Source organism: Colius striatus, chromosome Z (assembly GCF_028858725.1).
Source record: "Colius striatus isolate bColStr4 chromosome Z, bColStr4.1.hap1, whole genome shotgun sequence".
Lineage (NCBI taxonomy): Eukaryota > Metazoa > Chordata > Aves > Coliiformes > Coliidae > Colius > Colius striatus.
The window spans coordinates 72,544,537-72,566,894 of NC_084790.1; the positions used below are offsets into that span (position 1 = coordinate 72,544,537).

The window sequence follows — 22,358 nt, forward strand, 5'->3', positions numbered from 1 at the left end:
TATATGTAGCTTCTGAAATCACATTCAAAGGAATTACAGCCTGAAAGCTGGACTCTTTGGGCTATGACACAACTAGGCATGGCCAACTATGAAAAGTGCAGGTTTGCTCCTTCTCCTTAAAAGCACTTGTTATACGTGGGCAGAGTTTGTGTTGAGTCTCCCAAAATCCTCCAAGAAACTATCTTCAGGCTGTACCTCTGCAAGAGTCAATAAGAAATCATAAGTAGAGGATTGCAGCCCTCCAAACAGAAAACATGAATGGGATGATAAAGATCTACACAGAAACATCAGTGCTGCTCCTCTCTGGGTAGTCAGCAAGGGATCAAAGATTTTTATCTTCAATACACACTTAGAAAGGGAAGGAAGCATTGCAATGACCTTGTCATTTTTTCCTCTACAGATTGACTGGAAAAAGTGCAGAGTATTGTACAGGTGACCTCCCGGTTGTTTTCATTGCCATAGTTGTACAGCACAGAGAACAGAAAGACAAAATTCCCACGCTCAGCTATGGAGATGTCTTTATGGTTGGAAAGGGCACTTTGGGGGCAGCCAAATCAACCTTTGCACACAGCCACTCAGAGAACAGGGCTGCTACTGCTACAGTAGCAGGTGAAACAGAACTGTTTCCCATTTTTATGGCCTAATGCAGGTAATGCCATCCTCACCCACAGCTTCTACAGACCATAGCTTCACCAGCTGTAGCTGCAGCTGTAGCCTTTCGGGTGGATGAGATGGAAAGCTGAAGCACACACTGCAAGAAAAAGGAAGGTACAATTTGAAAAGTAGATGCTTTTACTCCTCCTTCTGATGCAAACCAGACTATTGAAGTGCTAGCTAAATGGAAATATTTTCTTATAAAAAGAGTAAATTATTTAAACTTACTGCTACTTATCAAAGTACTAAGATGTGCTCTTCCTGTCATCAGATTTTTTCTTGCTGGCAGAAAAAAAAGTGTCACAGGAAAGATAAACTTTTTTTAAAGAAAAAGAATAAAAATCTCATAAAAGCTTCACTTGTGAAGTCTTGAAACAGAATTAGAAATCTGTATGTGTACACCAAAGATTTACTCTATCCAAACAATATCCACTTTACCCTCAAAGATGATGGGATTTCTACCACAGTTATCAGAACACCAGACCTCTGCAGCTGTAAAATACCAGCCTTAATACTGACTTAATGTAGCAATTTCTGCCATAAGTAAATAACTTCCTATAAATCTAAAGATTTGACAGTTCTCCAAACTCCAGAGTTTAACATCAAGATGCTGCTAAGTAGTTTGGAAAGAGTTATCTAACGCAGGGAAGTACTAGTACACAGCTCTTCCTGTAAGTTGGTCAGCCTTTATTTTTAGTTTTCAATTGTCAGTATTTTTTTCCCTTTTGTAAAGGAAGCATAAAGAACTGCCAGTACTCAAAGTTAAATTACTTTATTTACAGGTCCAGTATGATACAAACAGTACTGATGATGCTATGCAGCACTCAGACGATCCCAGCTCCTTCGGCTGGCATGACCTCTAGGAAACAGAGTAAATGCTAATCTAATGCCATATTTACTTACTGAAGTTGCCACAGGCTTGTTGACCTCACATTACCTAATAAACTGCCTGAGAATTCGACATCTGAGGAAGGTACAGGACACTTTTCCATATTAAACTTTTAATGTTGCTTCCTGATCAACTCTTTGTGGAGTCACTTTGTGGTGTACAACCATACTCCCTGTAACAAGAGCAACTAAATGCTTCCTTTATCAAAGTGCACAGGTCCTCCTCCCCCTCTGCCCTGGTGAGGCCTCATCTGGAGTAGTGTCCAGTTCTGGGGTCCCCAGTTCAGTAGAGACAGAGAACTTCTGGAGAGAATCCAGCACAGATGGACTGATAATCAGTGGACTAGAGCATCTTCCTTAAGAGGAAAGCCTGAGGGGACTGGGGCTGTTTAGTCTGGAGGAGACTGAGGAGAGATCACACTTACAAGTATTTAAAAGGTGTATGTCAAGCAGATGGGGAGACATGGTGTCCAGTGATAGGACAAGGGATAATAGACAAAAGTTGGAACACAAGAAGTCCCACTTAAACTTAAGGAAAAAACTACTTTCCTATTCAGGTGAGGGAGCCCTGGCATAGGCTGCCCAGGGAGGGCGTGGAGTCTCCTTTAGAGGCTTTCCAAACCCACCCAGTTGCGTTCCTGTGTGACCTACCTAGGTAGTCCTGCTTCAGTAGAGAGTTGGACTAGATGATGTCTGGAGGTCCCTTCTAACCCCTACCACTCTATGATTCTATGAAGGGAGAAGGAGATTAACTTGGCCCTGCTAAATTAGAAAAGTCACCTTGTTTCACCGGAAGACCACAAAGACAAGGACACAAATCCTACTCATGCAAACAAAATCAATTCATAGATTAAATCTCCACCTGTGTTTCAGGCTATAGCAAATGTACTAATACCATGCTTGAACCCTGTCCTAAGCTAGTGCTTGTAGGAAAAAAAAAGTGAAGAAACACTGTGTTACATAAAAAAGATTTTTTTTTAAATATAAGACAGTTAAGCTACAGTTTAGAAAATTATTACCTTTAAGGCTTACCTTTTAAGACTGATTATGCATATTCTGGGAGAAAGCAACATACACCTGCTCTAAAATGCTGCAGTTTCAGTAAACCTAAAAAGTTTAATGTAATTAAACTGTGTTACTTTGACCCTATTAAATTACAGCTTCTGTTGTAAAGAATCAACTTTTTGCTCTCCCTAGTCAGCAAGTGAAAGTCCCTGTCATATTTTACAGTTTCAGTTAACACTTCAAACTTTGCAGAAAGAATGCCCTTCCTGCTTTTTTAACATTACTATTGATAATAATTAAGAAAAAAGACACATTATATATATCTGAGCACAAACCCAGCAGTATCAAGGACAGATTCACTTCCAGAGTGAAATGAAAATGGAAAAAGAATCCGGGTACTAAAATGTGAACCAACAGGAAAGCATGAAGTTAAAGGGAAGAAGAACAGTAGAGAGAAGCCTGAAATTACCAGCTGCTCATTAAGCAGGTTTGTGAGACTCTTTCAAGGGTGAAAAGTTAAATTTGTAGAAAGCAAAAACCTGCTAGGCCCAGAGAGTGATCAAGCGCTGAGATACTTTTAGGCTTAATTCCCTTTACGTATTTCTATTCAAGACCTCCTTGAAACAAGAGCATCAAATGCGACTGTGAGTCTCTTACATGAGTAGCCCTTTGGCTAGAAACTTGATTTTTCACCTCTCAGCACTGCAATGCACCCAGGAACATACAAGGACTACAGGAACATGGAATGTAAAGCACAGGCCACAAACATACAGCAGGAGAGTGTAAGGAGAATTGTTCTGAAGGCCATTAAATGCTACCATTTTTTTTTTTAATCACATCCTTTATTTTCAGCAGCTGTATATGTTATTTCGATGACTCATTCTGTATTTTTATTACAAGTACTCAAGATGTAGATAAGATGAGGCACACAAACGCCTGCTGAATACCAAGCCTGATCCTGTAAGTAGCCACTTCTGCACTATTAACGTGTTAATTCCTATTAAAAATGAAAACCTGAAACACATGACAGCAGAACAATACCAAAGCAGTAGTCATATGAAAATATGCATCTTCATTTGTGGTTTCCTCAAGAACAGTACGAGAGACTGCCATCTACTGTTGAAATCGCAGTGTCCTTTAGAAAGAATTTTGTGTGCTAACAGGCAATACCAAAAAAGTTAAAAAAGAGTGAAAATCTGCCAGGCCTCAGTTCTATGAAAGTAATCTGAAGGATAAAATCACTAATATACCAACCTCTTGACACCCTTCATTTAGATATCTGTAAATATTAATAAGATCCCCCCTCAGTCTCCTCTTTTCCAGACTAAACAGCCCCAGTTCCCGCAGCCTTTCCTCATATGAAAGATGTTCCAGTCCCCCAATCACCCTGGTGGCCCTGCACTGGACTCTCTCCAGCACTTCCCTGTCCCTCTTGAGCTGAGGAGCCCAGAACTGGACACAGGACTCCAGATGAGGCCTCACCAGGGCAGAGTAGAGGAGGAGCAGAACCTCCCTTGACCTGCTGGCCACACTCTTCTTGATGCATCCCAGGCTGCCATTGGCCTTCTTGGCCACGAGGGCACATTGCTGGCTCATGTTTAGTTTATTATCAATCAGGACTCCCAGGTCTCTCTCTGCAGAGCTGCTCTCCAGCAGGTGGATCCCCAGCCTGTCCTGGTGCATGGAGTTGTTCCTTCCCAGTGACAGGACTCTGCACTTGTCCTTGTTGAACCTCATGAGGTTCCTCTCTGCCCAACTCTCCAGCCGGTCACGACCCCGCTGAATGGCAGCACAGCCTTCCGGGGAATCAGTCAGTCCTCCCAGTTTGGTGTCATCAGCCAACTTGCTGAGGGTACACTCTGTCTCCTCATGCAGGTCATTGATGAAGATGTTGAACAAGACTAGCCCCTGAACCAATCCCTGTGGAGCTCCACTGGCCACAGGCCTCCAACTCGACTCTGTGCCATTGATCACCACCCTCTGGGCTCTGTCATTCATCCTTAGGAAGTAAAGAACACAAGAGGCCTAGAACAGCTCATCTCCTACAGACTGAGATGCTGTTTCGCAGCGGAGCCACTAGATTGAAACAAGCAGCAAGAACTTCACTCACTTAATTCTCTCTCCCATCATTTGTGCCTGCTGCATTCCTGCTACAACCAGTGCCACTGAAAGAGGATTACTGACAAGGTACTCACTGCTGGCCACTTGCCCAGGGCAGCCAGAGGCAATAGTTTTAGAGCAAGCAGCATTTATGGTGCTGTAGTGGTTTTGCCTGGGCCAGTTTTTTCAGTAGGAGGGGGACTACAAGGGTGGCTTCTTTTAACAAAAAGAGTTGCCAGAAGCTTTCCATGTAGCTCACAGGGTTAGTGCCAGTCAGTTCTAAGTTGGACCCTGCATCTGACCCAGGCCTGGCCAATTAGTGGTGGAGGTAAAGCCTCTGTGAATAACATATTTGAGAAGAAGTTGTTGCACAGTCGCAAAACTGCAGCAGCAACAGGGAGGGAGAATGTGAAAACATCTCCACAGACACCAAGGTCAGTGGAGAAGGAGAGGGAGGAGGGTGCTTAGGCAATGAAAAGGCTCCCTGTGACCGTGGTGAGGACCACAGTGAAGCAGGTTGTCCCCCTGCAGTCCATGGAGGCCACCAGGAAGCAGAGAACCACTCGCAACCCATCGAGGACCCCACATTGGAGCATGTGGATGCCTGAAGGAGGCTGTGACTCCATAAGGAGTTCATCCTGGAGCAAGTTCCTGAGAGGACCTGGGAGCTCATGGAGGAGGTGCCCACACCGGAGCAGGTTTGCTGTTGGGGCTCGTGATCCCATCAGGGACTCGGGCTGGAGCAGTCTGTCCCTGAAGGACTGTTCTCCCAGTGAATGACCCACACTGGGACAGTGTGTGAGGAGCTGCCCCATGAGAGGCCCCATGCTGAAGCAGTTCAAGAACTGTAGCCCACGGGAAGGATCCATGCTGGAGAAGTTTGTGAGGGACTGTGTCCCGTGGGGAAGGACGCCACAGTGCAGCAGCGGGAAGTGTGAGGAGGCTTCCTGACCACAATCTCCATCCCCCATCCCCTGTGCTGCTGGGGGAGAAGGAAAGGGAGTCTTGGGAAGAGGAGGTGTGAGGGGAGGTGTTTTTAAGATGGTTTTATTTCTCATCTCCCTACTCTTATTGTTTCTTTAATAAATCCTTTTTCTCCCTAAGTTGAGACTGTTTTGCCCATGATGCTAATTGCTGAGCTAATCTCTCCATCCTTATCTCAACTCACAAGCTGTTTGTTATATTTCTCTCTATATCTCCTGTCTAGTTTAGGAGGGGGAGTGATTTTATGACTGGGTGGACATTGGGCTAAACCACCACGGATGCTGACATGCTGTGTGAGGAAAGGAGACCAGATGCAGGCTTTAGTTTTCTGTTTTGTTCAGTCAGTGAAGACATGTCAGAACCCACACAGATATGCATTACAGACATCTTGCAAGCTTATTAAAAATAAATAGGACCGCTGGGACCTGAAACAGAGCTGAGAGGTATTACTGGGCCACCTCATTCCTGTGTGAGGTATTTTGATCATAGTATGGTGCCTGTGACTGATTTCACACAGAGAAGATTCTGTACATCACCATAGTTGTATCTGGTTCCAATTCAAATGGAAGTAAATAGATCACTGTGATGAATTTTGGAGGAAGCAAATAAGATTCCTTTAAAAAAATTGACATAAGGGATTAGAAACAAACTCACCATAAATTCCCTCCAGGCAAGTCAGATCACTTACAACTAAGCAACAACTTCTTTTCTTTCAAAAATGCCTCAGAAAGTCATTCGATAATGTAAGATAAAATGAAAACCTTAAATTCATAAACCATACCATCTACACCAGCATGCTTAGCTTAAGTTGTGTCTGGGTTCTGTTGTCACCTAAGAACCCCAAAAAACATTAACACTCCTGCTCATTCAAAGCTGCACGGGAGGAGAAAAACACCACAAATGCACAGTCCCATCTAAACACCTAAATAATTTATTGAGATAAAACTTAAGAACTCTCTCAAACATCACAGTATATTAGCGTACAATTAATGACGACTTCAGAAATCATGCTTCTGGTGCAAAGCATTAATTTAATGGCAAGTGCCACAAGGTTTTTCATTTCTTCAAAGCTGCATATGATTGACAATAGTCTTATAAATAAATACTATCAGGATTAAGAACTGCATTTAATTTGTGTGCAGTTTTTAAAAACTCCGGATTGCAAGGAAACAATCTCTGTCTCATGACTGACACAAACAAATACATTCTTGGTTGAAGTAACAAAATTCAGCATTGTATTTTTAAAAGAACTGTGTGTCTTCCACTAACTTCCACAGAAGAAATGCATGATGGTATCATGGCACACAATAAACTCAGCGACTTGGTTTCAAGTCACAATGTTTCTGTTTTCCTGGTAAGAATATTGAACTGTTTTTAAAAATCAGCTTTAAACCAAGTATCCATTATTGGTTTTCAGAGACCTCATTACAGGATATTAACCTTTGTGGGAGAGGGTCATATTTTCCTCAGGATTCATGCTTTTTTGTTGGTTTATCAAAGTAAGGAGTGTTGTCTTGTAGCAGATCTTTCCTGGGTATGAGCACTGTAATAGGAGAAAAAAAGTAGTAAGAATATCGTTTTATGGAAAATACTACTTAAAATTCTAAAGCTGTTTTTACATTTACAAACAACAACAAAAAAAGGGTTACTACAAAAAATTGTATTACTGAAATGAGAATCTGAACTCCTGGTAAACATACAAGAATCATCACGGTATCTACATGAGATAAAAGTATCTTAAGATTCTTATGTTTTGTCAGTCAGAATATTGCCTTCCCTTTTCCTTTTAAAAGCATTGAAAATAATTTAATAGAATTCTTAATTAAGAATCCATGAAAAAGGTAAAGTGCTGATGAAACTTTTAGCAAGAGAGAGAATGACAATTTAATCATGTTTACTTCAATAGTTCGAAAAATTAATATGAAATTAGGCTTAGCCCTTTTCCCTCAACAACCTGGAATCTGATCTGTAGTATTTATCTTGTCACACTTGTTCTAAAAGCCAACAGGAAGAGAAAGCATCAAATGAAAATTACAGCAACTATATTATCACAGAAGTGCAGTGTGCTAGTGTTTGTCTATTCACCATTCTAATCTTTTCCTGACTCTTACGTTCTTGCCATCTAGCTCTTCAAAAATCAACATGTCCTTTTTCCACGAAGAATTATTGTGTTAAGCTGTGTTAAGAGCTGTGTTAAGTCAGATTTGCTCCAGCAGTAAAATTAAAGCACAGACGCCTGAAAACATAAGGCTGTACTTTGACTAGGTCAGACAGCAATGAAAGGTACAGTAAGCCTGTAAAACTGTGTGTGTTTGTGTGGGTGTGTGTGTAATGAGTAACATCTGCCTCAAGTGCAGACATCCCGTATTATATAAGAAAGAAAACTGGTTTCCTATGAAGGTATATCTGTGCCAATGCTGATGCATTTAACGACTTCTAAGAACTTTCAGTAAAATTTCAGTTGCATTTCTCTTAAGTGAAATCCTCTTGAGTAAATTTATGATGAGACATGTTGATCTACACACCTAAAATATATAAACAGAAGTACCAAAGAAAAACAGAAATGCATACAAAGTATTGAAAAACAGAAATCCAGGCAAAAAAAGACTGAAAGAATTTTTAACCTTGCTTTTCAAAGCTGTTTTGAAGATGCATTGCCAACACATCAAATTAAAATCATTAGAACATACTGTATATGTAAGTGCTACAGTATCAGCTTAATACGTAACTGAATTGAAACCGATAGAACCAACCCATTTTTTTAGTAATGAAGCTCAGACTGAAACAGGAAAAAAAAATCTAATATGATTAACAAGCTCCTAATAGAAATTGTCTTTCCTTAGTAGGAAAATCTCAGCCTAATTTTTTTCCTGTTTTTAAAGATGTACCAGCAAATCTCAACATGCCTATACACCATTCTCTCTCAAACTCTTTTTTTTTTTTAAAAAAAAAAGAGTAATATTTCCCTGTGAATCACTTCTGTGACAGCACAGTCTAATTCTACCTGATTAGGGATAATGTTCCCTTTACCAATCTTTCTTCTCACTGTCTAAGGCAGGTATTTGGCTTTTTCACCTTAGTTTTAAAATAACCATTTTAGAGATGCAAGATGAATGAAAAAACCCCAAACAAACAAAAAAACCCACCAGGTGTAGCTAAATTGTATATTGTTTGCTATAACACAAAAAGTTAAGAGCCAAAAGATTCTGATAGTAGCTCCAGCTGCAGCAATCGGTTTCTGAAACATTTTATCCATTTTTCCTCTGCTCTTCTTTCATACATCATAGCAACTGATCATCTCCATCTTTTAGGGGCAGAGGTGATTGCCTGGGATGAAGCAAGGATGTAACACTAATTTAAATACACCCCAAAACAGTATTTTACAATATTTTGTTCAACTAAGCCAATACACTTTCTATTACAGCAAAGAAAATTTCACCTACAAAGTTGTATACACACACAAAGTTGTTGCAAGTGTATTGAACTACAACATTTTTAGTCATCTTTTTAGCATGCAGCTTTACTCACATATTTTGTTGGAATCTGTGTGAACTGCCTGAATAACAGAAGTTCTGAGAATCACTTCAACATCTGAAGCTATTTTCAGAAGCTAGTAAAAAAAAAAAACCAAAACAAACAAAACAACAATCAACACAACGGAGTAATTTCAATTACATGTAATTATTCTTGAAGGTATTTTCCACACAAGACCAAAGCAGAACACTAACACTCCCACATTCATGAAAGCAAGTGTCCAAATTCTCACACATCCTGTAAATAATTTGATCGAGTTCCTCTGCATCCGAGTCCATTCAGTGTGTGTGCGTGTGTGTATATATATAAAATAAATGCCATAGCTTCTGCGACGTTCTAGGATTCTATAGTTGTGATGGAAGTCTAGAATTTCCTCCACCAACTCAAGATATCAATTAATGCACATTAAAAAGTTAGATATGTGTATTCTGTAGATTGTCATTCCTAACTCACACCAATTTTAAACCCATGGTAAGTATTTTTCTTGCACATCTATAACAAAAAGAGCAGACTGGATACTTGGAACACAAATGCACAGATTTCATTTGAAGGGTTTGATAACAAAAAGAAACGCTAAGAAGTCCTAACTAAATATTCAGAACTGTATGTTACTTAACAGTGGCTGGTATGAGGCAAAGGTTTAAATTTACTTCTGCAAAGGACAGATGGAGGCACTTTCCTTTAACTAGTGCTCAATGACAATGTAAATACAGCCTGTTAAAAGGCAGAATGACAAGGACTGACTTATTTATTCTATATGGACATAAAGGACTAAAAATCTGTAAAATACAGAGGCTTTATTTCAGGCCTCAGTAAGTTTTAGAAAAAATGATTCAGTACAAAAGTGTTAACACCTGAGCAAAGGTAAGTTACACAGGGAGACAACAGAATGTTCTACTATTCATGCATCATGAGGAACGAAGAGAGAAAACCCCAGTAGTATAATTCAAACCTCTATATTACAATAGTCATGATAATTTGTCTGTTTTTTCCACCTCCCACAAACGATGCTGCCTCATTTGTGATCGGGAATCAATGTAGCTTCTCTAGTCTGCCAGTAACTGAACAGAATACTTAATTTCTCTGTATCTTTCTGTGCTTGTCTAAACAAAATCTTAACAAAGACCAGGTTAATTTAAGCGATCACAGCTCAGATAGGTATAAGGAGTAAAATATTTAAAATAGTTACATGAAAATGGTAACATAAAACTTTTCTTTTTAACCATTTTAACATGTTTAAGTACCAGAAGAAACTTTCTCCTTATGTATGATTGTATGTGAAAAATTTTGTAATATACTATTAATACCAATGGAGGTATCAACATATTTATAAACAAAAAATCATGCAAAAGCCTTTTTGAACTCACCTGGCTCTTGCAATGTCTCTAGAAGTACTTGCACTGCTTTAGAGACTCTTTAAGTAAAAGGCTCCTATATAAGTATTCTTACGCAAAGTGTAAAAAAACCCAATGAAAACAAGAAGTACCTCATTTATCTTCTCTTTAGATGTCTCATGTTGGTTATTTTTGAATTCTTCATTTATCTTTTGTCTTGCAGCTAAATTAAGTAATAAAAAAAATTGAAGTATGAACAAAAATTCATATCTTGTCTTTGTCACTGCCTTAAAGCTCAGAATCCTAAGTCCTTCACAGAACCCACCTGGCGCACTAACCCTAAAGTATTCTCATAAAAGATTTCCACAGAATTCAGGTGATCGGTCATATTTAAGTTGACTGGTACAGGCATAAAATGTGATTGCCTATCTAGCACTCTGAGCTTTAAAAATAACTAGCATACAGAAGCTGCTACTAAAAGTTGGGTTACTTAAAAAGCTGTATTTATTCCCTGAGGAACAGCCATACAGAAAGCAAACCAGTTCAAGTGCTTAATACAGTTAAACATGCTTTGACTGGACTGTGGAGAGGAAGATAAAAAAAAAAAAAGCAACAACCCCAAAATCCCAGGAAAATCACCAAGATTCCAAAACGAGAGATTTTCCTTATGAAATATGGCTTGAGTTCTCGAGTCTAACAATGAGGTTTTTGTTTCAAATTAAAAGATGTCTGGTCATGGACATACAAGTGTTACCAATGATTGCTTATATAATGTGGAAGGGAATTACTTAAGGGAAGATTATATTAAAATTGTCTTTCTGTGCATTTGGAGAAGAAAGCTCCACAGAACAACAGGTGAGCATCTACCATACACAAAAAAGTTTCTCACCTTCAAGGGCTCTGGCATCATTTTTAAAAACTTCTTGACGGGTTCTGTGCAATAATTTAAAAAGCTTCAAAACCTGTCAATGTAAGATCAGAAGAATTAGTTTGTTTGCTATGAGGATTCTTAATGAATGTATTGCAATTAAGAGTGCTCTGGCTGATCTTTCACGTTCTTTCCATTTAGTACAAAATTTGGTATGAACTCAGTATCTAAGATACTTTAATTCAACTCACAATCAAATAACCTGCAGGCAAAGTAGATGTGAGGAAATAAAAATCCTAAGCAGTCCTAGATGTTTCAATTTATTCTAAGATGCTAGAGAGTACTAGCAACACAGTCCTAAATAATCACTTGTAGTGATGAGAATATAATCCTGAAAGTATATTCATGCAAACAAATTTATTGTGCCAATATCAAATAAACCCAACAGAACTAGAATACTGAAAAGCAAAGTCACGTGAAGGGACGGCAAAGGTGTATCACTCGATATTCTCTGTTTACAAAAAGGAGATGGAAATATAAATGGCTAAAGTATTCTCATGCTTAGAAGCCAAAGTAAGTGAACATCAAAAGGATCTCGAGTTGTGTGTTAACTAATTTAACAATTATTTTTCATATCTCTGTATAATACCTGTGTATAACCTTCTACAGGTGATGTCACTAAACCAATACAAAGCAACCTCCTTCCCTAAATGTAATTTACAGATCTGTAAACACTGGAAACACTCAAAAAACTAGGATTTGTGATGTAGAGGTGACACAGCTCAGTATGTAGTCCATCAAAACCCCTGAGAATCATAGATCACAGTCGTGAGGTTTTGGCTGCTTTTTCAGATGATTTTTCAAATAGACTCTAAAGAACCAGAGAAATCCTCATACCAGACTTTTTTGGTTTTTACCGGATTGACCAGAATTTCAAAATGGACAAAAATCTTCATCACCAGATACCTTTTGAAGTATTTCCAGAACTTTCTAGTTGTTTTGGCAGCTCTATAAGGTAAAAATCCAGGTACTTCATAACAATCTTAAACTGTTTTCACACAATATTCTGAAAGTTTCTTAGAATGATGCAGAGAGGACACAGGGCTGGAACTGAGAAATTAACATCTTTGTGATCAGCACGCTCTATATCTGCAAGCTGGAGATGAAGACAAGACTGTCCACTAAAAGGCCAAAAATCCACCTTGGCATGATCTCAGGAAGTGTTGCCTCTGCTTTAAATATCCCAATGATACAGAGAAACAGCAAGCTTCTCTGAAAGGCATTACTTTCAATACATGTCAACATGTTTTTAGATTTTCAACCTACGTGCTCATCCTCCATACTGTTGGTCACTGGGATATACCTTGAGATAATTCACTCAGAACTGTACACGTATGAAGTCAGTTTTTAGGAAAAGACATAAAACAGTAAGAACAGCCAATTTTCCACTTCAGTACTGCTTAACATTATACCACTTTAGTGCTATTCAGAGACAACATACAAAGAGGAAAACATTCGAATCTTGCTTCATCACGTGGATTAGACTGCATCATGAATTCTACCGTCAATTTACGATTTTGAATCCTCTTTAGTATATGCTACTGCACTATGGATCTTTCTGGAAAGAGGATTCTCAACAGCGCATTCTCAATGCTCTAGGAGTCTCATGAATGTTTGTAAAGTAAAAAACTTGTGTCACTTATACAAAAATTATTATGGGACTTGACAATCAGTTAAAGCAACCTGAGCAGAGACATTCCAAAAAGAACATGGACTCCGGTAACTCAGAGCACTGCAGCTCCGGCCTCACTCCGGGCGCGGACCACGCGCGGAAGGCCAGGGTCGGCTGTAATGCGGCGGAGGGAGCGCCGCAGTTGGCCCCGCCGCGTCTCACGGGGCCGGTCCCGCGCAGGCACCGGCGTATCCGCGGGTAACCGGCACGGCCTTCTCCCTCCCTGCCGCCGGACGGGCCCCGCCGCGCATGCGCAGCGCACCCACCTGCCCGCGGCTCGCCATGCTCCGAAGGCGCGGAGAAGGGGCGGAAGTGACGATCGAAGGCGTCCCCGCGCCGGCCCCCCACCCCCGTGCTGCCGCGTGCGGCCGCCAATGCTACCCCCCGAGCGCCACTCGCCCTCGCCGTGGTTCCGGCCAGCATTTGCCCCGCCATCCTCAGTCGCAAGCAGTGAACTGGAAAGCCCTCACTTTGTGGCCAGCACTTTATTACACCCGCTGCCTCTTATTCCCCAGAGGTGCTCGATTGCTTTTAAACTCTAATTCCTTGTTTTGTTTTGTTAAAAAAAAAAAAGGGCTGAAATAGATTAATAAGGATTCTATGATTCTATGACTATTTATCAGAACTGACAGGACCGTTCGATATTTTCTTGGAACTTTCTTTTGGACACAATAGTCTCACTGTTTGTTGAAGAACAACACAAAATTGAAACAATCACCATATTTTTATACCTGATTAGGTTGGTAGACATTAATCCAGGCTAACTTTGGGGGAAAACCCCAAAACTCCAATGAACAACAGATAAGGTTCTTTGGGTAACCTCAAGAGGAATCACAGGTTTTGACATCGCAATTGCCTTTGACGGTAGATGTTGGGGCACCGAGTGCACCAATAGGCCTTAATGGCCTGACTAGCCCATGGCTCAGGATCCTGTGGCAGCTGCCTGGGGATGGCAATGTCACAGCAGGGTCAGTCTCCAGCCTTGCAATGAACAAAAGGGTGGCCCAGCCCGCAGGGGTACAGAAATGGCAACCATTGAGTTCACGGGATTCTATAAAACATAAGGACAATGAGGCTTCATTGTTTAAATTTCTCTACTTCATTAGAAATTACCACAAAATAATCACTAGGAAGTGTACTACCACAAAAAAATCACCATGAGCAAGCATAACTATAATTAATAAAGCAAATACATCTCTATCTTAAGCTATTACAAGTTAGAATGATGGAATCAGAATCATAGAATCACAGAATGGTAGGGTTGGAAGGGACCTTTAGAGATCATCTAGTCCAAACCCCTTGCAGAAGCAGGTTCACCTAGATCAGGTCGCATAGGCACACGTCCAGGCGTGTCTTGAAGACATCCAAGGAAGGAGACTCCACAACTCCTCTGGGTAGCCAGTTTCACTGCTCTGTCACCTGAACAGTGAAATACTTTTTTCTTATGTTTAAGCGGAACTTTTTATGCTCCAGCTTCATCCCATTACCCCTTGTCCTGTTGCTAGTTAACAGTCGTAAAAAAGGATGCCCCAACCTCCTGACACCTACCATTTAGATTAGAAAAAGGTCCTTGAGCCAAACTGTCCCATTCAACTGATTACTATCAGCAATTAATAACAGCAGCAATCAATTGCATAACAACAATCAACATTATAGCAACAACCAGTAACCGCAGCATCCAAGTAGGTATTTACTACTCCAGGTTAATACACACTTAGCATTAGTGAAGCAACTTACCAGTAAAACAGCAGGTGAATTGAATATATATATAACAGCAGTATCAAGAGAATTAGATTTCAAAATGGGCCAAACCATCATAGAGTGGAGGACACTCCAATCCCAGGGGTACACCCAGAGGTGGGAGGATGGACCAAGCCAACGCCAACAGTGGCCACAGGGGGCAACCACAATGCAGCACAGTCTCACTTATAAGATGATCTGCTCCACAGCATCTGGAGTCAGTCGGCACCTCCGGTTGGAGCCATGGTCTCACGAAAAGTTTCTAAAGAGAATTCAGCCTGTTTAGGAAAGAAGTACGTGCAGCATGGAATGTTCTCAGAGAGCTCCTTCTCAGAAAAAAAAAAGTTATTTTTATATCACAGATTTAAGAAGAGGCAGTACACCACCGCTATGAGCAGTCAATAGGTGTTATTAATTTGTTTTCCACCTGTAATGGTCAATAGATGATGATGTTTGCTGTTCTCAGAGATCAAAATTTATTTTGCCACACAGTTTTCCTGCTGATGGCTGTTACTAGTACTTACTTTTTCAGGGTGTTTTCCCATTCACTAGATTATTTCTCATTTTTTCAGATGAAAAGTTGCTATTTTATTTTCTTGTTTCTGCTCTTACCAATGCTATCTCAGGATGTCTCTGGTTTCCAGGTACCAAGCTGTACTTAGAAAGATGCCAGCTTCACTTTTCAAGGATTCCCAGACTCACAGCTGCCAAGCTAGCAGGCATCAACAGACATTCTCTTCTGTTTTGCTTTCTAGCCAGGTCACTTCAACTTCCCCACAGCCCTTGAAACCCTGGGCTCAGCCTAGCCAACCTAGGCTTCTATCTGTTGCTTTAAAGCTCAGTCATCAATTTCTAGAAAACCAACCAAACAAGCTTATACTTCAATTAAACACATTAGCTAGCATTAGCTAAAGGCAGCATTAAGGATTTAAAATGTGATAAACTTTACTGCTAGATCTCTAGCTTCAGTATGTATTCTATTTCATTGTTTAATTGCAATTACATTCAAAGCTAATTGAAGTGACGGAACAATAAATTATTACCAAAATATTTTTAATATTTCAAATTTCCTAAACGCAATATGTATGTTGAAGTATAAGAACAAGAGGCTTTTGCTAATTCAGAGAAACCTCTTACATTGTCCCTTTATGTTTTCTCTTAACATAGAAACACACTTTCTAGATTGACTTGATGGCAGCCTGTGGAACTACTTAAAGAACAGTAACATATACAAATGGATCCTGAATAACTATTTGTATGTTAAACTGTTCCTGAGTTAGTCTCGCTACTAATATAAACGTTTCCATTCTCTCACAAAGTATTTTAAATTTCCGAGAAAATAGGGGAATAGAATTATTTGTCTCTTTGCTTAATAATTGTGATTAGATAACAATAGAATGAAAAGAAATTTGACCTTGCTTGATGCACTAATTCCATTCTTGTTTTAGTTATCATTCTCCAATTCTTCAATTTGACATAACGTATGTCAAAATACCTTAACACAGCACAATCAAGTGGCAAACAGAATATCATCCCAATGTTTAATGTACTTCACCAGAGCTTTGATTAGGGTATGTCAAGATATATAATTTCAAAGTTATGACCACATATGTATGTCAAACCTCATTCTTTTTGTAACAAGATTAGATACAAAAATGTCAAACCACTTTAGGTTTAAACTACTTACCCATATTTGCTTCATGCCTTCCTCCAGAATTATCTTTACTGTAAGATTTTTTTTGAGGCAAACATATATAAATAGCTATATTTATATATTAAAATATATATAATATATATTAAACTCTTCCTACACAAAGCTTAAGCAAAATCAGATTAAATCTATTTTAACTGTGAAGTTTAGAGAATTAAGCTTTGTTGTTGCTTGTAGGGTTTTTTTCTTAATTGTTTCTCCTTGTTCATGACTAGTGTCATCTCTCTAAAAAAAGCATTTAAGACTAGATATGTAGCTGTATAATATTGTGTTGCCCTCAAGTTGATTATTGCCTTGTCATAGTCATCAGTTCTGACACATGAAACTGCCTGTGATTTCCTCTCTGTAAGAGCCATCCTGATACTAGCAGCACGCAACAACTCCAACTAAACCCTATGTATTTTATGACTTTACCTTCCCAGCTTTTGGGGCAGTGCTGACGTTTATAAAAGACCCCATGCCTGGCTCAGGCCAAGCCCCATCCTGATGAACCCCTGTGGCCTTAAAGGCCTTGAGGCACAGATTCAGTTTGTTTGCCTTGTTGCCAGCTGCCAGGTGCCACACAACTTTCACTTCGGAAACCTCTGCCAAGGCCATAGCACCTCCAGTGATGTGCTTTATAGAACGGATTTTTTGTTTAAGCCAGGACAATGACGTATCTTGGGAAACAAGTTCTGGTGGTTCGAAGGGAATAACGCCTGACATATAGTAAGAGTTTAGGTGAGGATGACCATAAATCAACAGCTTCATTATCCGACTACTCTGTGTCCTTGAGAGCCTCCTGCCTCAGAAGGGCCAAAGGCTGGATAGTTGCCTAATGAGTCAGCAGAAATCTGTGGTGGCCGAGGGAAAGCTAAAGGTGGCTGGGGGAGATCAGGCCCATGGACCAACATCCCAGCTACCGTATTTTTACCTCAGGCATAAAAAAAAAGAGGTTGGAGAAGTGAACTGAGAAGGCGTAATGACGTACAGGCTAGGCGAAGGCCTGCTAACTAATGGCCACATAGGAGTTACAATACAGATACAGACTGGCCGTGGCAGTAAGCAACATGGCGACGCGCCACAGCAGCACCAGCCCCACAGCCGCCCGGCCGCAGCGCGCTGATGTCAACACCGCTCGAAACCCGATCCCGCCGCGCTTCCGCGAGCCCAGCGGCAGCGGGACTGCGGGGTGGGCGGGGATACAGGCGAAACAGGCAGGCGGAGCCACCAATCGTGAGGTGGCCCCGATGTGTCGGCCCAATGAGCGCCGTGGGGGGCGTGGCCTCGGAAGGAAGAGCGGGGCGACGGGAGTCGTGGGGCGTGCGGGGACGGCAGCCATGGCTGACGAGATCAGCAAGGCGCAGGCCGCCCGCCCCGGCGGCGACACCATCTTCGGGAAGATCATCCGCAAGGAGATCCCCGCCAATATTATCTATGAGGACGAGCAGGTGCGGGTGGTGCGCGGCCGCCCCCAGCTTGCAGCTGCCCGAGGAAGGGAGGATGAGGGGCGCGTTGAGGTGCTGGGAGCGCGGGGGGCGGGGCTCGGGCCTCTCCGTGCCCTCTTGCAGCGTCTCTGGGCTGGGCCAGCGTGTGCCGGGAGGTGTGGGGCTGCAGATTTCGTGTCAGCGGCCGGCGTAGAGGAGCGCCTCTGGCATTTCCCATGTCGCAGCCTTCTTTAAGGTTGCGTAGGCCTTACTGCCGAGGGACGGAGGTTCTCACGCCAGGTATAGGAGGATAGTCATGAATCCTGAAGTTAACCAGTCACAGGCAATCTCCTCGTGGATTTTGGGCATACATCTGTAAACAGTGCACCATAACAGCCTGCTTTTGCACATTAGAAAAGTAGGTCTTGATGCATCTCTCAGTGGCGTTGTGGAGCTCATACGGCTGTGTCTGCCAGGCTTTTATTATCATCCTCTGTGAGGGATTGTTAAAGTAAAAAATTGCAGGGGATTACATCTTTTTATGTTCTTTGCAAAGCTCTGCAACTACTGAAGTGAGACTGGTAGCATTCAGTGATGCTGGTACATGCTAGGAGTGAAGTGATATATTTCACTTGTGAAAGGTTTTTGAAGTCAGGAATTATCAGCCATGTAGAGTACAGACTCAGTAACGATGCTATGTGTCTGACTTGCCTGCCTAAAAAATTATGTACAGTTTTGAGAAGTGTTTTCTTGATACAGAAGTTACATCTGTTTTGTTTGTTTGTTTTTTACCTCGAACTGCACAAAAGTGTAGAACTGCTTTCAGAGTTTATTTAACTTACAATGGGTGATCTTCAGTTCATTTTGAGGGTCTCTTCATGAAGTGTCTGCAAGTATTAAAGGGAGAAATGTAAAGAAAAATTTTTAATCATTAATAGACATAGAGAGAAAAGGAGATATGAAAAAGTACAAAGTCTCTGTGGAATTAAGCCTTATCACTGTTGTCTTAGTTGAATCTAAACTTGCTGAAATGAAGGTGGTTTAGCAGACACTCATGAACTTCTGATGATTGTACTTTTATTTGATACTACTGCTCTCTGTCCCATAGAAAATTATTTGCTAACAGTCTTCTGCTCATTAAATTCTTTGACTCACTTCAGCAATTTGCATTCTGCCTCTTGTGAACCACATAGAATAGAAAATACTGCTTATTAAGTGTGATGAACTCAAAGTGAGGTCTACTATTTAGGTGCAAGTTAGTTTTATTCATCCATTCTTTGTTTACCACCGTTCTTTGTTGAAGAGAAACAAAGAGATTTAAAACTGGGCTTTATCGTCTTTCAGGTAACTTAAAATAGAACATGGGAGATAGGCATTGTTAAGGCATCCTGCTCTTGACAAAGGCCTCAGTTCCTCTCAGTTCCAGTGTAATTGCATCGAAAGTTCACTTTGCTTCACAAATAACTGAAAAGCATCTAGAAAGTGCATTCTTGGAAGAATCTGAGATCTATGTTTATAAGTATGTGCTCTACGTGGCATTAGCCAGCAAGTAAGTGCAAGATAGATGTTTTGCTGTTAAATGTGATGAGTAAGACAGAGATGCCCTTTGGTTAGCAGTGGCAGAGTTCCTGCTCTGTGTGGGCATCTGCAGATTGTGATGGTTGCAGTAGCAAGCCCTGATCCTGTGGCTGGCTGTTTGCACAAACACACATTGCTTCCTTTTCTCTTTCTTTGTTTTATTTTCTGTTTGTCTTATTGGAAGTTCCTAATTTGAGACTTATTTGATGTAATTGGGTGCTGCTTGTGATTTTCAGATTGATAGTAATTTTGGTATTTGCATAAAATTAGTTGGGAGTCAAGTACTTACTACAGATAGTTATTAGTATTTCAGATGCAGTGCTTTTCACGCAATTTGAGAATGTCTGAACTAGAGCCAACTGTAAGATATTATTTTGAATTAATATTTTCCTGAAATACTTGGTGTTATTGAGAATATAAATAGTAATATGACTGGCCTCAGTCAGGTAACTTCAGGTTCTTTGAAATTATCTTGCTGTCTTTGACTAAAGCAACATTCAGACATCGTTGGAAGATGATTAGCAACAACAAACTTTAATTTGTTAAACAAGGTCTTAAAAAAGTGAAATAAATGTAAATAAATGTGCTTTTTAGAGACATATATGCCATCAGTTCTATTAGTTGCTATACATATGTGAAAAATAGTGAACCTAATTGCATATTAAACTTGCTTAGATGACTATAGCTCTAAAGTAATATTTAATAGAGAATAGTTGTTATTTTCATACCAGCAGGTCTTTGCGAGTATGTGTTTTGTGTTTAGAAATTAAAGGACTTTGAATAACATATTGATAAAATTCTGTGTTCATAGAATGGTAGGGGTTGGAAGGGACCTTTACAGATCATCTAGTCCAACCACCCTGCAGAAGCAGGGTCACCTAGATCAGGTCGCATAGGAACATGTCTGGGTGGGTCTTGAAGACCTCCAAGGAAGGAGACTCCACAACCCCTCTGGGCAGCTTGTTCCACTGCTCCGTCACCCTCACAGTGAAATACTTTTTTCTTATGTTTAAGTGGAACTTTTTGTGTTCCAGCTTCATCCCATTACCCTTTGTCCTTTTGCTAGCTACTATAAAAAAAAGGGATGTCCCAACCTCCTGACACCCACCCTTTAGATATTTATAAATGTTAGTAAGATCTCCCCTCAATCTCCTCTTCTCCAGACTAAACAGCCCCAGTTCACGCAGCCTTTCCTCGTATGAAAGATGTTCCGTATCCCTGAACATCTTGGTGGCCTTGTGCTGGACTCTCTCCAGCACTTCCCTGTCCCTCTTGAGCTGAGGAGCCCAGAACTGGACACAGGACTCCAGATGAGGTCTCACCAGGGCAGAGGAGAGAGGGAGCAGAATCTCCCTCAACCTACTGGTCATACTCTTCTTGATGCATCCCAGGATGCCATTGGCCTTCTTGGCCATGAGGGCACATTGCTGGCTCATATTTAGCTTATTATCGATCAGAACTCCCAGGTCTCTCTCTGCAGAGCTGCTCTCAAGCAGTTCGACCTCCAGCCTGTACTGCTGCATGAGGTTGCTCCTTCCCAGATGCAGGACTCTGCACTTGACCAAGAAAAATGTGACCAAGAAAATGTGACTCAAGAAAAATCAGCATCTCTACTTATGTTTGGAGTATCTGTTAATCTGCTTAAGTATGTACTTAGTGGAGCATATTGTTAAACTCTTGACTTTCACATAGGTAAATTATGTTTTAACCATTTTTTCCTGCAGTGCCTTGCGTTCCATGATATTTCACCCCAAGCTCCAACACATTTCCTAGTGATCCCTAAGAAGCCAATTGTCAGGTTATCTGAAGCAGAAGATTCTGATGAATCTGTAAGTATTCTAGAATGTTTCTATACACCAAACTGTACCTCTGATTACTTCAGAATGTGCTAGACTCTCCCCCTTCTGGACATTTCAAAGAAGCAAAATAGTTTTCTGGTACCATAATTGTTTTCTTCTGGCTTAGATTGGGAAGAAAGCTAAGGTTTTCCAGTAAAAGCAGTAGTGTAAAATGTGGTCTAGGTATGTATTTGCAGTGCAAAATGCATTATTACTGTGGATTATAGTCTTGATGACTGTTTTCACGGTTTACAGGCAGTGATACTCTAACATGTCAGATCACGGTTGTAGAAAGAGAAAGTTTGAACTGAGAAGAGCTGAATATTTCACTTATAACTGTAAACATCAGAGATTTTTGTAAATTAGCTTACTGCCTTCTCTGTATGACTCTCTACTCTCATTCCTTCCTTTCCCGTCCTCTCTTCTTTTTGTGTGTTTTCTGTTTGTTTTTTTTTTTTCGTTTTTTTTTAATTTTTTCTTCTCCAGCTTCTTGGACATTTAATGATTGTTGGCAAGAAGTGTGCTGCTAACCTGGGCCTGACCAATGGATTCCGGATGGTTGTGAATGAAGGGCCTGAGGGTGGGCAATCTGTCTATCATGTACATCTCCATGTTCTGGGTGGTCGTCAGTTGGGCTGGCCTCCTGGCTAAGATCTTTACACCACAGGAGTTAACTGCATGCATACAAGTTACCACCAAATAGAGTTAATGTGTTGTCCATCAATCTAGCCACTGTTAATGTATTTTTATTTTCTGAATTTGTGTCTACAAACACTCGCACAATAAAGATTTAGCATGTGGGAATCATCTCTGTGTGGTGTGCCTTACTGTTGGAAACGATTCTAATAGTTAAAATAATGTTCTCCAGAGTTTAAATATGTTCCTTGTTTCAATCTACTGTTAGTCTTCCCTAGGTAGTCATTTGCCGAGACATTTAAAACCCAAAAGTGCAACTGCTTAGCAGTCTTTCATATCTTTTTGGAAGA

General features: G+C 40.6%; 2 protein-coding genes across 2 annotated transcripts; one reads left to right on the top strand and one right to left on the bottom strand.

The window, feature by feature from the left end:
- Positions 1 to 6,558: 6,558 nt before the first annotated feature.
- On the bottom strand, positions 6,559 to 13,398 carry LYRM7 (LYR motif containing 7). The gene is made up of 5 exons (XM_062017794.1): positions 13,366 to 13,398; positions 11,389 to 11,461; positions 10,652 to 10,722; positions 9,160 to 9,241; positions 6,559 to 7,174 (listed from the first exon to the last, which is right to left on the bottom strand). The coding sequence occupies exons 1-5, from the start codon at positions 13,381 to 13,383 to the stop codon at positions 7,098 to 7,100; spliced, it is 321 nt and encodes a 106-aa protein (XP_061873778.1). The 5' UTR covers positions 13,384 to 13,398; the 3' UTR covers positions 6,559 to 7,097.
- A 4,427-nt stretch (positions 13,399 to 17,825) lies between these two features.
- On the top strand, positions 17,826 to 22,179 carry HINT1 (histidine triad nucleotide binding protein 1). Its single transcript, XM_062017793.1, has 3 exons — positions 17,826 to 17,980; positions 21,259 to 21,363; positions 21,859 to 22,179. Exons 1-3 carry the CDS (start codon positions 17,870 to 17,872, stop codon positions 22,021 to 22,023), a joined length of 381 nt encoding a protein of 126 aa, XP_061873777.1. The 5' UTR covers positions 17,826 to 17,869; the 3' UTR covers positions 22,024 to 22,179.
- The last annotated feature ends 179 nt before the right edge of the window (positions 22,180 to 22,358 follow it).

Bases quoted from the DNA above. Each gene is read 5' to 3' on its own strand.
- LYRM7 (XM_062017794.1), bottom strand. The intron at 10,723-11,388 runs GTGAGAAACTTT...TACTTAATTTAG, and splicing joins TGATGCCAGAGCCCTTGAAG to CTGCAAGACAAAAGATAAAT. The intron at 7,175-9,159 runs GTGAGTAAAGCT...CTCCTATTACAG, and splicing joins CACAGATTCCAACAAAATAT to TGCTCATACCCAGGAAAGAT.
- HINT1 (XM_062017793.1), top strand. From the start codon at position 17,870: ATGGCTGACGAGATCAGCAAGGCGCAGGCCGCCCGCCCCGGCGGCGAC. The intron at 17,981-21,258 runs GTGCGGGTGGTG...TTTTTCCTGCAG, and splicing joins TTATCTATGAGGACGAGCAG to TGCCTTGCGTTCCATGATAT. The intron at 21,364-21,858 runs GTAAGTATTCTA...TTTCTTCTCCAG, and splicing joins CAGAAGATTCTGATGAATCT to CTTCTTGGACATTTAATGAT.